Source organism: Triturus cristatus, chromosome 4_1 (assembly GCF_964204655.1).
Source record: "Triturus cristatus chromosome 4_1, aTriCri1.1, whole genome shotgun sequence".
In the NCBI taxonomy this organism is placed as follows: domain Eukaryota; kingdom Metazoa; phylum Chordata; class Amphibia; order Caudata; family Salamandridae; genus Triturus; species Triturus cristatus.
The window spans coordinates 65,583,707-65,600,396 of record NC_140585.1 but is presented as its reverse complement, the minus strand read 5'-3'; the positions used below and the strand labels follow the sequence as shown (position 1 = coordinate 65,600,396).

The following is a 16,690-nucleotide window of genomic DNA, read 5'->3' as shown; positions in this document are numbered from 1 at the left end:
CCCTACGCCGTGGTAGCGAAGTCGAGCAGTCAAAGGCTTCCTCAGGGACGTGGTTACAGACTCCGAACTCAATAGAACACCCACTGCTGATGAATAAATCAATGTCCAGTCAGTGCATTTTTTTTACAGAATAAGTTGTACTTTACTTCTTACACATAACACAACACTATATATATTAGTGTCAGAGGCACTTGAATGAGTGCACCGAGATCTCAAGTAATAGTTACCTGTGATCTTTGAGGCAGCTTAGGCTTGTTTGCAGGACGCTCCAGGGTCCTGGTTGATCCCTTCCCAAGAGCAATGTTACTTACTCCATAAAAGCTGTACCCCCTTTCTTGGTGTTGCGCCCCTGTACTGTGCCGTCCTCTCTTTCGGCTTGCTTGCTGTGTGCAGGCGAGGCCTGCAGATACCAGTGGGCGGCATGTGCAGCACCGCTCTGGGTGGTGTGTGTCCTTGTCCGGACCATCGAGCGAAGATCTACGCGACTCCGCTCTGCCCCAGTTAGTGTGACTGTGGTAGCATCTAGTGCACGTGCCCTGGGCCAAAGAGGTGAGTTGAGGCCGCTCGAGTACTAATTGTGGAAATGCTAAGCCTGGGTCACACGGCTCATGTTCCTGTAGACCCTTCTATGGCCCAGATACATCTTGGCGGACGGATTACTGCCACGCAACGGTGACTGATAACCCGTCCTCCAAAACATACATCTCATAGGATATACTGGTATTTATATTTCGGCGGAAGGGATATCCGTCACCGTTGTGATGGACTAACCGTCCGTTGAGATCTAAATCAGGACCTTAGTTTGATTGTTTTCAGTAGCACACACAAGACTTCCACTCAAAGCACCTGAGACTTCTAGGCACTTGGGGTCTTTGGTGGGAGTCTCAGAAGACCCTACTTCCTTTCCTTGAGCTTCCCGGAGTTAGGAGTGCGTCAGCTTCAGCACGCGCCGCGGGAAACGCGTGTCTTCCAGGCCCCATCCTCCAGCTGAACGAAGCAGGTACTTGCCCAGGGCACAGCAGGCCGCTTCCGTTCCACCTGCTTCAGCTACTTCACAGTTCCCCCTCTCCTAAGCAGCGTCTTCCTCTTGCAAGGCACCTAAGCAGTCCGCTCTCCTCACGGCAGGTCTCAGCAGCTTTCTGCCGGCAGGCGGTCGAACTCCCTAGGTTTCTGACCCTGAACCTGGCAAGAGATGTGGCCAAATCTGGGGCACAAAAGGGTGTCTATGACCACTGCTGAGGGGTCCCGGTTTCTGGTAGAGAGATCTTGACGCGCATTCTGGAGCTTCTGCCCTGTTTCTTATAGTAAGCTTGCAGACAGAGTTTGTGTATTTCAGTAGTCCAGCTGTGGGACTGCTTTCTTGGCGCTTCCTGGTCCAGCCACAGCCTTTCTCCTGCAGTGTCTGCAGAATTGTCCTCGATCAGTTGAGACCCACTTGAAAGGCACAAGGGAAGGTGAGGCTTCCCCACTTAACCTCCACTTGACCTTCAGAGAGTAACAGCTCTAGAATGAAGGAATGTAGCAGGAAGGCTACAGGATGTTCCGCACCCAGAGAGACCCTCTGTCTCCTGTCCTTTACTCGCTTCAGAATGGTGCATTTCCACTGTTTAATAGTGCTTAATTTAAGCCAGTGGTTTCCGGTGCCGAGCATTGGCATTTAATTGTCAAAACTGGCACTTACGACAGTCTGCCACAGGGTGGCGCTGTTTGCCCAATTTATAGATGATCACAACTACAGTTGTTTCTTAATTCAACTTACATTAAAAACGACTAATACCTGCCGCTCAAGCCCCCGTATAGTTTTGGGGGCCTGGAATAGTTTGATTTGTCTCACTTGTAGGAGTGACATGGTTAGTAGTTGTGTTAATAGTGTCATTGGCGGTGCTGGCAGGGGCAGCGGGTGGTGGAAGCTCCAGCGGCCTCCCTACGAGGGCCCTGGCATGTACTGTTTAACAAATTAAGCACAGTATTTCAGAGCGCCTCAGAAGAGCTGGGGGAGGCCTGCAGTTCAAATTGCTGTCTAGGGCAGTCTCTAGCCCTTCTTTACTGTGTGGACTCCAGTCTGGCCACGCCCACAAGTAGCAGACACACTCCACACACTCCTGTGCACACGTGTGTTCTCCTGGTCATACATGGATGGAGCAACGGGTCTGCTTGCAGGGGACTGGCAGATTATTGGAGGCTAGGAGGCAACTCTCCCAGGCAGGAGGGAGGTAAAGTCTGTTCTGCCAGTGCACCTCTTCCTGCCTTCACTGCTACAGCCTGGTGAGCAGGCGGTGGCCGCTCTCAGTAAGGGGGGTGCACATGGCGTGCCCCCTGCCCCCCTAGCCCCCCATCCTGAGGCCGGAACCCTTTGTGAAAGTGAAAGGTGGCACATGCCAGATTTTTCGTGAACAACTAGAGGCTGGCGGCGGGGCACGTGCCCTCGAGCCCTGCGGGGGGCCGTCTCCATCCCTGCAGGGGTGCTGGCATCAGGCATGGGGGGTCACACTGTGCAGGGGCTCCATGCAGACTCCCCACTCACGGCATTTAAAGGCATCCATTGCCCCCCCTGGAGTTACAGATGCCCGCTGGGCCCCAGCTCGAGCTGTCTCTGCTATCCGGGCAAACAGGGCCCACCCATGCCCACTGCCCCCAGTGCCATGGTGCCAGCTTATGAATCATGACGTTTTGTCTCCTGGCACCAGCCTGCTGAAGCACCGCTCTGCTTGGCATCAGATCCCCTGCCACCTCCCTGGGCATCTTTAACATGACCCTAACAATCCCACCCTGGTCAACACTGCCCCCTCCAGTCCTCCGCACCCAGAGAACACGAAGCTGACCTATGACCCCTCTGTAACAAGACCACTCCGACCCCTCCAACCCTCCTCCCCCCGATACGGTGGCAACGGTTTGGAAAAAGTGCATCAATAAATAGGAAATGCTGTGAAAGGGAAATATAGATTTTGCTGTACTGATGTTTGGTGAAATGGGTGCACCCGGGTAAGTGGCTGCCATAATTCCTGCTTTTTGATGCCTTTACTGCGCGAGGCGGTAAACGCAGAGGGTCCGTGTCACGTGCTTGGTGAGTGTGCCAGGGCCACGCAGGAGCCCCGGGCATCGCAGATTTAAGATTGACATTGATTTTCCAGTCATGCTAATTAAATTAGGGCCAGGCGGTGAAACGTCAGAGCTGATGGCTTCGAGGTCGGAAACTCTGCCTGCTGGAGGCCGCTGCAGCCGCTGCCCAGCCTTTCATCTCGGCCCACCCTCCTCCTTTCATCCTCATTTCTGCATGTACGCACGTCAGTCTGTTTCTGATTGAGATGCTAGCACCAAGTTAATCAATACAAATAAAACAAGCATAGAAAATGCAATAGGTCTCGCCTTTGATTAAGTTAAAGCCATTTGCTTTGCTAACGGTATTGTATTCTAGCTTTGCATTATTTATTGTATATTTGGGATATGTTGTAGTTGTATGTAGTTAGAATTGTTTTGTTAGCTGTGTAGTAGTTTAAAGCATAGCGTTAGCAGGAAAAGAGCAGTGTTTCAGATTTGGGAGGTGAATGAATAGAAGAATACTGTGTGTGTTAATTTCGTATAGTGAGGATTACAATAGCATGAGGCAGAAGAAAGGGGCGAGGGGAGAGCAAATATATACAAATACATGCACATATCACAAATACACACTAAATAATGCAAAGCTAGAATACAATACCATTAGCAAAGCAAATGGCTTTAACTTAATCAAAGGCGAGACCTATTGCATTTTCAGTGCTTGTTTGTCTCCTGCCTGCAGAGAGGAATCTTGGATATATCAGAGTACCTGAGAGCTGTAAATGAAAGGGGGGAAGGGAGCAACTGGTGTTCCTGAGATGTGTGCAGAATCCGGTATTAATAGAGCAGGGTAGGAAGAAAAAAAACAGCTCTGGGAAATATTTTAATACTACTCCCAGAGGGCACAGAGCTTTTCAGTTTAACCCTTTCTTGAAGGGCTTGGGCGGATTCCCATCCAATATACTGTCCTCAAAAGTGGGGATGTAATGGCTCATTCTACGGCACCATTTTGCAAATCAATCAACTAAAAAGCCATAGACTTTACTGGCAGTTCCGAACAGAAACTAATGAAATACCACAATACTTCAGAGCACAGCACACCATCTACGAGCATTATTACTCTGCAGCACAACATCATATACAAGAATGTAAACTGTGTGCTGCCAGTCTGATTCTGCAAGAGAGATATAAAGGGAAAATGGATTGAAGATGGTGGTAAGAGGAGATAAGAAAACAAAGAGGGCAAAATAGGATTGTGAAGGATGAAAGAGGTTATGCAGGAAACAGTATAATAGGAAAAGTTGGTGATATATGAAAAATCAGAAGAGAGAGGTGGACAAAAAGGGACGGAAAGGAATGAAAGAGGCCATAAAGGCTGCATCAAGCAGTAATTAGATGAAGAAAGGAGACTTAAAACAATACACTGCAAAGTAGAGGCGGCCAAGGGAGGAGAGTAAAATAAAAACCTCAGGAATGATTAAGTAAATTGATGAAAATCACTTGCTCAAATTTGTAGAAAGTGAGATGGAAGTGTATTGGAAAGAAGGTTGATAACCAACGAAAGGGATTGAAAGATGATAAAATAAACTGTTTCTAGAGAGGCAAAACTAGATAGGATAAAGAAGTAAAAAACAACAACAGTCCACAAAAATGTGATGGAAAAAATGCTTGCTTCCCTTTTTGGAAACTGCTTGAAAAGTGAGGGACAGGGATGATCGAGAGGACTTTAGATAGCCAAATAGAGTGCTTTGGGTCTTGGGAAAATGGACTCCTGTTTGAGCAGTACAAGGCATATCTGAGGTGCAGTGCGCTGCAGCGTTTTAACTCTTGGACTTTTGATTTACAAATCACAGCTATCACATGTTTTATTCCAATTAGTGCAATGTTATCAAAATAAAACTACAATACCCAGAAGGCACTAGGTTGTCATATGAGAGTCCAGGACTGTAAACAATGTGATGGCACAGAGTGAGGTGGCCACCTTAACTCTGTTCTTTAGAGCCCAGTCATGCCTATTCCTGTCGTATTAATGACGGCTACATCCTCAGTACTGGAGCACATCAGCTGAACCGCGAAGACCGAAAACACATTACAAATGTTTGAGAAGGGCACGTCCAGGAGTATTTCCGTGGAGCAAACATAGCTGGCAAGCAATGATCCCCTCAGCAATAAGCGGATGAAGGGAGCAATTTTTCTCAGTGACACTGTGAATCATGTAAATCGAGCGAAGACAGAAAAGAAGGAAACGGGGAAGAAGAAGTGAACCTGAAGAAAAAAGGGTCGGTGGTATAAAAGAGGAACATTTATAAAGGAATTGGAAAAGATTTTAGATAGCGAATTAGAAGGAGGAGAGATTCAGTTTTTGATATACTTGGCAGAGTTCACCAATTTCTTGGCCTCTATACGCTCTTGGGAATCTCGGAGCGCAGATTCTCTTCTGCGCAGTGTGATGGATAAAGACAGGAGTGAAGACAGTGTGGATGAAAGGAGGGCACGATGGAAACTGACAGGGTGAGGAGAAGTTATCAGGCAAGGCAGAGAGATGTAGTATGAAATTAGGAAATATATGGAAGGGAGAAGAGATGGGGCTGAGAAGACCGAAAGAGGGTAAGTAAAAAGAGACTTGGGAGAGGAAAGAGCGACCGTTGAGTTGAGAGGGGTTTCAAAAGAAAGGAAACCTAGGAAAGGAGGATGACCCTGAAAGTTTTTTGAGTTTTTCTAGGACAACATCTTAAACAGGCATATGAGGAGGTATGACTACAACTTACAGAACTCTGCCCTCCTGTGTACAAAACATGGAAGTTGCACTAACCAGCGCTTACCTGACACACCTCATGTCAAACAGTAATGAACGGCACCCCGCTGATCCCTTGTCGGAAACAATATCTATAATTCTGGCTGGACAAGTGAAGACAGCGGGCAAAACTTGTGCGTGTTCCTCTCTTCAAAACTTCAAAAGCAAGCATTAGCAAGGTGAGCAAGTCACGTGGGCGCCTGCTGAAATATTAAGCATGACGCTCGTGTTGCTGCTAATGCTGAAGTTTCAGGACGCGCCGAGGTGGGGGGGTCATCGGGACGCAATGAGGAGCAAGCTATAATGAAAATACACGGAAGTGGTGCAGCCGCTAAAACTAAAGCGTGCCGTACCTCTTAAAAAATAAATATATACATAAAGATTGAGAGGAGCAAGTTGCAATGAAATTAAAGACGCACAACAGCAATAAGGAGAAAGCTGCCTCGCTGCCTACAAACAAAACAAGATGGTGGTCACCAGTCCTGGTGGGCGGGGCCAAAAGTGGACAAGGCGGTAACCCAAAAGCCCGATTTTCAATCACACGCCAGCGTTTAACATAAACGATGAAGCGTGCCAATTGAAAACAAGGGCGGGGTTTAAAGTCAATTCCGTAAATGTATTGATTACAAAAGGACCTCGCATGGCGAGTGCATCGCATGCGCGCTGCTAACGCCAGGCGAGACCTAAAAATAAGTGTACAAAATAGGCAGACGCGGTTTGAAGCAGAGCGCTGCTGGCAAGGTCGGCTTTAGCGCTGGTGGCGCCTGGTGCGACAATCTGTTTTGGTTCCCCTCTCCCCCATATAACCTCCTCCTCAGATTCCCTCACTACACCCTGCAAAAGTGCCCCTCATTTCTCCATAACCCCCTCTGGCATATATTTCATTTGTTTTAAAGCGCTGGTAAAGGCTGGCTTTACTACTCCACTTAGCTATCCACATAAGATACAGATCTGTTCTTTGCAGGAGGCATATTAACCCTCTCCACTACTTTATTGCGAGTCAAAACTGCCACTAGACAAAACTCCGATCTCTCTCTCCAGCAGGAACATTAATCACAAGCATTATCTTGACTTTTTTATTGCAGCCTGAAAGCTGGATGCAAAAGGAACTCTGCAGCAGGTGATTTTATATTGTATGGTATTGTTAAACACAGAGCCCCACCTCCCCCCAGGTCAGTGCCCCCCTCCAGGTCAGCGCCCAGTGCGGCTGCACCATAAAGCCGGCCTTGGCTGCTGGGAAAGAACACAGTGCAGTAGAAGATTAGGGGGAGTGGAGTGTGGGACAAATGTAGTTGGGGTCCGCAGAGATTCTTCGAGCTAAAGACAGAGGCAGTGACCTCCTGGAAGCATCACAGCCTGGTCACGTGACTAGGGTGCCAGCTTTGGGGCATGGCCTCCTCAGCTTCCGTACCAAGGCAGTGAATACATGTGAGGCAGGTGGCGTACATAACAGGGCGAGTTAGGGCAGGACTGAGCTCCCTGGAGAGTCCTTCATGATGCTGTTATGTGAGGAAGTTTTGTTTCACCTCTGATAGTCTATCTGTCTGAGCAAAGACAGGCAGCCTCGCCTCAGTGCAAGCATCACAGCGAGGTCCGTCTTGCAACCCTCTATGCCTGAAGTCCTGCCTCTTCTAACCCCCTCTGCTGAAGTCCCACCTCATCTAACCCTCTCTGTCTGAAGTCCCGCCTCATGTAACCCTCTCTGCCTGAAGTCCTGCCTCCTCTAACCCCCTCTGCCTGAAGTCTCGCCTCTTCTAACCCTCTCTGCCTGAAGTTCTGCTACTTCTAACCCTCTTTGCCCCCTCTGCCTGAAGTCCTGCCTCTTCTAACCCCCTCTGCTGAAGTCCCACCTCTTCTAACCCTCTCTGTCTGAAGTCCCGCCTCATGTAACCCTCTCTGCCTGAAGTCCTGCCTCCTCTAACCCCCTCTGCCTGAAGTCCCGCCTCTTCTAACCCTCTCTGCCTGAAGTTCTGCTACTTCTAACCCTCTTTGCCCCCTCTGCCTGAAGTCCCGCCTCTTCTAACCAGCGGCGGCTGGCATAAATCAGGGATGGGGGGTCGGGGCAGGGGTAGGTGTACTGAGGAAGAAAATAAACAATGCACTTACTTTAAACTGCGTCTCTCCTCTGTCTCTCTCCCAGTCGAAACAGAAGCAGTAAGCACCCTGGCTCCCCATAGCCTATCACAACAATGTAATGCAGCGTGGTGATTGGTCTGAGTGCCGTGGATCGACGCTCAGGCGGAGACTGGAGGTATAGACATGTTCACCACCCAGGCTGTAATGCAGCCTGGGTGGAGAACATGCACAGTGCACAAGAATGTTTGGCCGCCCTAAGGCAGCTGGCCAAACATTCATGCGCACTTACACAGTGCCCAACACGCCTTCCCCTGCTCCTCATTCATCAGAGCCGCCCACCCCGCCTGCAAGGCTGCTGCAGCAGGAAAAGATTTAATTGTGATAATATCATGTTATTATCATTTTCTTTTTTCTTTTTTACACTGCTGCAAAGCAGTGGGGCGACGCTCCTCCACCTTAGCGATGGAACTGCCACTGCTTCTAACCCTCTCTGCCTGAAGTCCTGCCTCTTCTAACCCTCTCTGCCTGAAGTCCCACGTCTTCTAGCCCTCCCTGCCCTTCCCCTTCTGGCCATCCTGTGAAAAATCTTGGCATCCGGTTTGATGAGAAACTCAGTTTTGGTAACCAGATTGGCAAACTTACTGGCACTTGCTTTGGTATTTTAAAACTTCTCCGTAAATTTCTGCCACTATTGCCTCTCTCTGCTAAAGAAACGGTTATTCGTGCTCTGGTCACCTCTCGCATAGATTATGCGAATGCACTTTATGCTAGTTTGCCTTGTTACCTTCTGGACAAACTACAGGTGGTTCAGAATGCCGCCGCTCGTCTCCTTCTCGATCTTCCTAAGCACTCCAGTGTCAGGCATCACTTGCGTAATCTACCCTGGCTGCCAGTTAAAGCTAGGATAATGTTTAAGGCTGTAACCATCGCTCACGCTGCACTTTACGAGTAGGGCCCTGCCTGTCTTAGGGAACGTTTTCAGTTCTATACCCCTGGCAGGTGTCTGCGCTCCTTGAATATGCTTCTAGCATCTGTCCCCAGGTTTCGCCTGAAATGTAAGGGTGGTAGTTCTCTGTCCTATCTTGCAGCAACTTACTGGAATTCCCTCCCCCTGGATCTACGTAACCTCAAGAATCCTTCTCAGTTTAGGAAAAAGTTAAAAACCTTCTTGTTCAATTAGCTTGTTCTTTGCTCACTCTGCTTTGGTTCCCTTTGAAGCTTGGGCTCGCGCCGGGACACTCGACTGAGTAGCTCTGCGCACTGTAAATCCAGTAAATAAAATAAATAAAAGTCCCGCCTCATCTAACCCTTTCTGCCTGAAGCCCCGCCTTTTTGTAACCCCCTGCCCGAAGTCCCGCCTTCTAACCACCTCTGCCTGAAGTCCCGTCTCTTCAAAATCCTTTCTGCTTGAAGTCCCGCCTTCTTCTGACCCTCTCTGCCTGAAGTCCCGCCGTCTTCTAACCCTCTCACCATGAAGTCCCGCCTTCTTCTTATCCTCTCTGCTGAAATCCTGCCTCTTCTAACCCTCTCTGCCTGAAGTCCTGCCTTCTTCTAACCCTCTCTGCCTGACGTCCCACTTCCTCTAACCCTTTCTGCCTGAAGCCCTGCCATCTTTTAACCCCCTGTCTGAAGTCCCACCTTCTTCTAACCACCTGTGCCTGAAGTCCCGCCTCTTCAGACCCTCTCTGCCTGAAGTCCCGTCTTCTTCTAACCACCTCGGCCTGAAGTCCTGACGTCTTCTAACCATCTCTGTTGAAGTCCCGCCTTGTCTAACCCTGTCTGCATAAGATCCTGCCTCGTATAACCCTCTCTGCCTGAAGTCTCGCCTCTTCTAACCCTCTCTGCCTGAAGTCCTGTCTTGTTCAGACCCTCACACTCCATCCATCACAATTTTTTTTATTTCCGCTTAGGTGAAAAACCAAAAGGTGATGGATCTAATGCTCGAATTAATTTTGACCACAGCCAATTTTTTTGGGTGCATTCCATAATTTTTTGCTCAGGGTGAGCAAATCATATACGAATCACTTTTTGCCCCGCCCTACCAGGAACCGTCCAGCCAGAATCGCTAGGCCGCCCCCCTTCTGAACAGGGACACACCCAGGGGTGGGGGTATTTTAGTCTTATTGAACTTAATTGGTGAGTTGCCTTTAGAGTGCCTATGGCACTGTGGTCTGTGGTACGTTTGCCAGCAAATGCAGTGTATGCCCTTAGACTGCCTATGGCACTGTGGTCTGTGGTACGTTTGCCAGCTCATGCAGTGTATGCCCTTAGAGCGCCTATGGCACTGTGGTCTGTGGTACTTTTGCCAGCTCATGCAGTGTATGCCCTTAGAGCGCCTATGGCACTGTGGTCTGTGGTACTTTTGCCAGCTCATGCAGTGTATGCCCTTAGAGCGCCTATGGCACTGTGGTCTGTGGTACTTTTGCCAGCTCATGCAGTGTATGCCCTTAGAGCGCCTATGGCACTGTGGTCTGTGGTACTTTTGCCAGCTCATGCAGTGTATGCCCTTAGAGCGCCTATGGCACTGTGGTCTGTGGTACTTTTGCCAGCTCATGCAGTGTATGCCCTTAGAGCGCCTATGGCACTGTGGTCTGTGGTACGTTTGCCAGCAAATGCAGTGTATGCCCTTAGACTGCCTATGGCACTGTGGTCTGTGGTACTTTTGCCAGCTCATGCAGTGTATGCCCTTAGAGCGCCTATGGCACTGTGGTCTGTGGTACTTTTGCCAGCTCATGCAGTGTATGCCCTTAGAGCGCCTATGGCACTGTGGTCTGTGGTACTTTTGCCAGCTCATGCAGTGTATGCCCTTAGAGCGCCTATGGCACTGTGGTCTGTGGTACTTTTGCCAGCTCATGCAGTGTATGCCCTTAGAGCGCCTATGGCACTGTGGTCTGTGGTACTTTTGCCAGCTCATGCAGTGTATGCCCTTAGAGCGCCTATGGCACTGTGGTCTGTGGTACTTTTGCCAGCTCATGCAGTGTATGCCCTTAGACTGCCTATGGCACTGTGGTCTGTGGTACGTTTGCCAGCTCATGCAGTGTATGCCCTTAGACTGCCTATGGCACTGTGGTCTGTGGTACTTTTGCCAGCTCATGCAGTGTAGGGCAACTTACTGGGAAAACCAAATAGAGGTGATCAAGGCCTGACCCTGGCTTGAGCTAGAGGTCCGGCTCCTTGAGCCGAGCCAGGGTGAGCTGTGAGAAATGTGAAAGGAGAGATAGGTGTGAAAGACATGCCATGGAAGAGAGATGAGACTGCAACCTGCTGGTGAGAAAAACAGGTAGGGCTGGGGCAGAGAAGCATGTGCCTTGACCGCTTGCACTGTCAGCCTACCAGGGGCACCAGCCTGTCACACCTCCCACCCAACATCACTGGGTCAGACATTGCTGCCTCCTGCCCATGCAGCCCCCTCTGCTCTCCCCTCCCCCACCCCTGAGCCAGCATGGCATTCATTTTTAGGTCTCGCTGAGACAGCGCAAGCTGTCTCTTTGAGACATTTTGTAAGTGGGCTTTTAAAAGTGCTACCCACATGATTTGGCAGGCCTAAAGCTTGAGTGCACGATGACGTGCACGTGCACAGCTGCTGCTCGCACTCCCTCCTCCCTTCTCCCCCTCCCTTTTCGTCAGCTTCAGGCTCATTTGATGCTGGCATTCCCCCCTCCCTTCTCGCCCAGCCCTTCTTGTCACCTCGGCTTGTTTATTCACGCGGTCGTGTCACTTTCACGGCCAATGCTTGTTTTCTCTTGATTTCCTGCTTGTTTCTGGCGAAGCTTCCCTTTTCATTTGCAGAGCATTTTTGCTCTGAGCTTGCCTTCCCTACAACACTTTCTGTAAATTGGGCTGTAATCACACGGTTATCTCCTTCACATTCACAACACCCTTGCCCCACTTGTGTTTTATTTTTATTCTCGCATCAGGTTATTTTTATTCTCGCATCAGGTAAACTGCAGTGCTCGGTTCTGCTCTTTGTCCTGCGGGCCTCTCCCTTCAAACCTTTCTGGGGTCGGTCATTTCCTGGTGGTCTGCCTGCTATTCTGAAGGTTTCCACGCCCTCTCCTCTCCTGCCGAGTACATGGCTTCAGGAGACCACCGTACCAGCCCCTGCTTTGTGTGATCAGCAGTGAGGCACACCAGCGCGCTCAGTTTGTAGCATCACTAAAGCTGCCAAATTCATTTCTCCCTGTTAATGCAGCTTCAGCGCAGTAGCTGGCACGAAGCATTGCAGCCCCTCCCTCCTTCTGCCTTGGGCTCTCGTCCCTCACCCCTCCCACCAGGTTACTGGGTTCAGTTAGGAGTCACTTCGGAGCTCCAGCATCTCAACAGCCTAAAAGAGGATTGCAACCCCCCCCCCTCCCCCCCTCCCCCCTTCAGCTGACATGAGGGCAGCATTCCTCCTCCCAGGGGTCAAAGGAGTCTCGAAACTCCAGGCTCCAGCAGAGGTAATTGAAGGCCATAAAAGCTGTTGGCTGCGCTTAATCACACGAGAGCGCCCTCCCTCACTTGAGTCTTTTGTAATTACATTTACGTAGCGCTTCCTACCAGTGACAAGGCTTTGAGGAGTTATAGGAAAGAGACAGTGTAAGTAATTGAATGCTCTTCTTCAGAAGAATTTGTTGACAGAATCAGTGCACCAAACTTCTCTTTACTGTAAATCTAATAAAGAAAAGAAGGATAAATCCATGTTTTTAAATCTCAGTACAAATTATAAATTTTTAATGTCGACATTGCCTATATAAAGTACGCGGCGCAACGTCCTCCGTTACGTTATTAATTGTGGCGGGAACGATACGAAGCAGTAATGGCAGCTTCTCTCTCATGACTACAGGAAGGAGGAGATGAAAGAAGCGAGTCTGTTCATGCTGGCTGTTAGCAACAGACTCTCTCTATCGTGAGAACAGAAAGGAGCGGCGAAAAACATGCAAACAAACAGGGCAGAAGAGAGAACCCCAAAGCACACCGTTCACCATGAAATCAATCCAGGCAGGTCTGGCTTTAAATCATTGTGGCCAGCTCTGAGGCAACGAGACTGAAACAAACATATTCAAAGCAGAAAGAGAGACACATGGGAGCTACGACAGCGAGCTGTGCGCTTCGAGAGGGAGAAATGAATGAGCTATAAATAGCCTGGTTTCTTTAGAATGAGGGCTGGTGAGGAAAGTACAGTTGAGCCCAAACTCGCTCTGAAGACAAACGTATACATCATGATTGACGTCACCCAGTCCTTTAAATGGGGAAAAATAAGTGCAGGTAGCCATTAAAATAGAGGTGTGGCTAGGGGCGGGGCTAAGGGCAAAATATGATCCTGCATAATTATTCTGTACCAGTTGCAGCACATACTAAATAAAACACATGAGAAATGTGTTTGTTAAAAAAAAAAAAAAACAGATTAACTCATTACACCAAATGAAAGTCATGATGGCACTTTCACCGAATGGTCGCTGCGCACCTGATTGACAGTGCAGGGTCTGACTAGAGACCCTGTCCTGTTAATCACAGCGTGCCACAAACCCTCTCACCCCCCTGCAGTTTGGGGACATTCACATGGGCGCTGCTGGAATCTTTGCCAGCAAATCTGTAAAGGCTGCTTCAGCCGAGTTAATTACTGCCCTGCACTGGAGGAGAAAACTAACCTGAGCCTGCCGTGCCGTGCCGCCGATCAGGGTACCGTCACTCTCCCTGGCTAATCACCGCCATCGGCTCAGGCCTCACAGCTCCCCAGCTGCACAATTTCTCCACCAGCGTTGTTTTAGTCCTCAGGCCACCGGCAGTCAAATGTGGACCCAGCGCTAATCCCAGTACCTCCCTACCCGCTCAGGGACAGTGCGATGGTTGCCCGCCCCTCTCACTGTGCTGCGGTGACCAGCGCGTACCCAGCTCTAAAATCAGAGCACACCAAACAGGCCCGGCTCTCGTCCTTCCCCCCCACTGCACTCAAGCACCTCAATCAGCCATTCTCCACACTGGGGCCATCCAACAGAACACTGCACTGCTCACCATCTGCACACGGAGAGTATTTGTGATATTGGCCTCAGTCCGCCATCCTTTAAGTCTGAAGCTGGGTCACTAGCATCAAGTCCCACAGGCCATGGGCTCCCCCAGTGCTGCGTGCATCAGATCGGCAGCACCGCACTTTCTTAGCACTGCACATTCTTGCCCCCCCTCCCCACCAGAGCACCCCTGACACCGCTGGCCAGTCCACAATCGGGGAACAGTAAGACAATGGGTCTATAGGAGGTGGAATTGTCCTCTGGTGTGACTTTCCACTTTAGAATTCAGCAGGTTTAAAAAATAAAAATAATAAATATCTAGGGCAGCGGAGCACTCTAGTCACGTCTCAGATTGGCCATCTTGCCAGACCAAGCCCTGTAGCATATTCTTATCAAATGACATTTTATAAATCTATCTATCTTAGTTTATTTTAGTATTACTGTAAAATTGAATTAGTTGTTGATTTTAGTTGAGGTTATTAAAAATTTAAAACAAAGACTGAGCGGCAGAACCTCTCGAGTGCAGGTTACCCCAAAACTCCCTCTCTCATCACCTGCAGATGGTTTGAAATGCAGCTACACGCCTCATCCAGTTTCTATGCCTTACATCTTCGAGAGCGGCCTTGGCTGCCAATCAAACAGTATTCTATCTTCAGATCTATGTGCAGAGTGCCATATTTGGTTTATGTCCCTTCCATTTAAGGAACGTATTTAGTCCATGCCGTCTCCAGGTGCTCTCCAACCTTCATCCTCCACTTTGGACCTCTTGATGGGAGCATTGTGGATAAGAGTTGGGGTCGTGCCTTTCTTACCTCGAGCCCAAGCATTGGAACCGTCTCTCAATGCACAGTAGAACAAGCATTTGCAATGCAATAGGTCTCACATTTACGCGAGTTTAAGCTATTGGCATTATACATGACAATGCCTTTTCTTTGTTTTAGAAACAAAAACATAAATGAAAGGCATAATTATTTTCAATGTCAATAGCTCAAACCCGCGTAAATGCGAGACCTATTGCATTGCAAATGCTTGTTTGTCTCTGCTTGTGTTCTGGCTCAAGACCTGGTTGTTTGAATGAATAGATCACCACAAAGCAAGCAGCGACTCCAAATCATTGAGACCCTCGCGGGTGATTTGCCGCGCTTTACAAACCCTGATTGATTGAACAAGGTCCACCATTGGCAGCGGCTTGCGGGTCATTGCACTCCACTGGTGCGGTTTGCTTCCTGCGCCTACAGTGAGCTCCTCCTTCTAGGGTCCTTGAATGGCACCTTGGTCTCAGTTGTAAACTCTTCCCTTCACCCCTGGGACAAGGACAGGCCCACGCCACATGTCTGACCCTCTTCTGCATCCAGATCCTATCCGATGTTCGCTCTCTGCTCTCCCCCTCTGCAGATCTTTGTTCTTCCTTTAGCTTGTCACATCTTTTATTACATAACATACAATACATGTAAAATGAGTCCTTTGAAGACACAGAGCATGATGTGTTAATAGTAAGAAACTCAACATGTTCAAGTACCGCTGTGGCAGATGTGCATAAATGTATAGGATGAAGATGGAACCTTCAAACGTCTTGGAAATTGAAAGGTCCGATTCATGTTGTAAATGATTCTGTTGGGAGGGTGTTGGGCAGTGGAGTGTGTAACTGGCTTTGTTGCTCTTTACCTCGCGCCCCTGTTTTAGGTCCTGGTCCTGTGCGGCGCCGCCTACCGGCCGACCGAGGAGATCGACCTGCGCAGCATCGGCTGGGGTAACATCTTCCAGCTGCCCTTCAAGCACATGCGCGACTACCGCCTGCGCCATCTCTTCCCCTTCTTCATCTACAGCGGCTTCGAGGTGCTGTTCGTCGTCACTGGCTTCATCCTGGTGGGTCCTGGGAGTGCGATCAAGGAACTGATGGGGAGGAGGTTCAATATCCGTGGACCTGGGGTCTGTGGAAGCTCATTCTGGAGCTGTTTATAGACTGTTTAGACACTAGACAATTCAGTGCTAGCGCTAAAATGGGTGAAAACAGTATCTGCAAGAGTGTATACAGGAAAAATATGGAAGGAACGCGCACAAAATGAAGCACATCCCGGGTGCACGGGGAAATGCCCATATATGCCTAGATGTGGAGATTGTTTACAGAAACATACTGGATAGTAGTGTTTAATTTGTGCCGGTGCTCGGCACCTGCACTTAGTTGCCAACACCGGCCCTTATGACAGTGAACCACAAGGTGGCACTGTTGTTTTAGTTAGAGCTGAGCACAACTGAGTTTATTATTAATTCAATATACCTTAAAAATGACTAATAGCTGCCACCCAAGTACTTCTTCTAGCTTTGGGGGCCTGGAATAGACTCAAGTGCCAGACCTGTGGCAGGGCGGTGATTGTAGGTGTGTTTGGACGCAGGGTGGTGATTGTAAATGTGTTTGGACTGTCACCGGCAGCGCTGGCTGGGGCAAAGGGTGGTGCACGCTGCAGTGCCTCCTGATGAAGGCCCTGGCTTTTTTTTTGTACGAACTACGCACTGCCCGGTAACTGGTGGTAATGCAATAGGCGCTGTATGGTTTGTGCCCAGTCTTTAGACCAGGCCGTAAACCAGTAACAAACACTGGCGCATCACTGAGCGCGGACAGGCGGCCAGGCAGGGAGGCTCCTGGAGCCTGAGAGCAGCCGAGCTCCTAGGATGCACCAGGAGTGTGAGGACCGCCTTTGCGTCAGCCTCCTGCATGATAGGACTTAAGGGCTGCGGAGAAGGTCATCGCTGCACCTGGCCCTGTCTCTTGTGGTTTTGCCCTACCTATGGTCTTTTG

At 49.4% G+C, this 16,690-nt stretch overlaps 1 protein-coding gene and 1 long non-coding RNA gene across 2 annotated transcripts in view; one reads left to right on the top strand and one right to left on the bottom strand.

Annotated features, from left to right (window-relative positions):
• LOC146839538 (uncharacterized) overlaps nucleotides 1-16,690 on the bottom strand; it is a 1,010,507-nt gene that overhangs the window by 907,244 nt on the left and 86,573 nt on the right. The gene's annotated exons all lie outside the window — the stretch shown is intronic.
• UNC93B1 (unc-93B1 regulator of TLR signaling) overlaps nucleotides 1-16,690 on the top strand; it is a 260,649-nt gene that overhangs the window by 169,981 nt on the left and 73,978 nt on the right. The window contains exon 9 of the mRNA XM_085651595.1: nucleotides 15,577-15,759. Within this exon, the coding sequence (XP_085507721.1) occupies nucleotides 15,577-15,759 (183 nt within the window). The remainder of the gene's footprint in view (nucleotides 1-15,576; nucleotides 15,760-16,690) is intronic.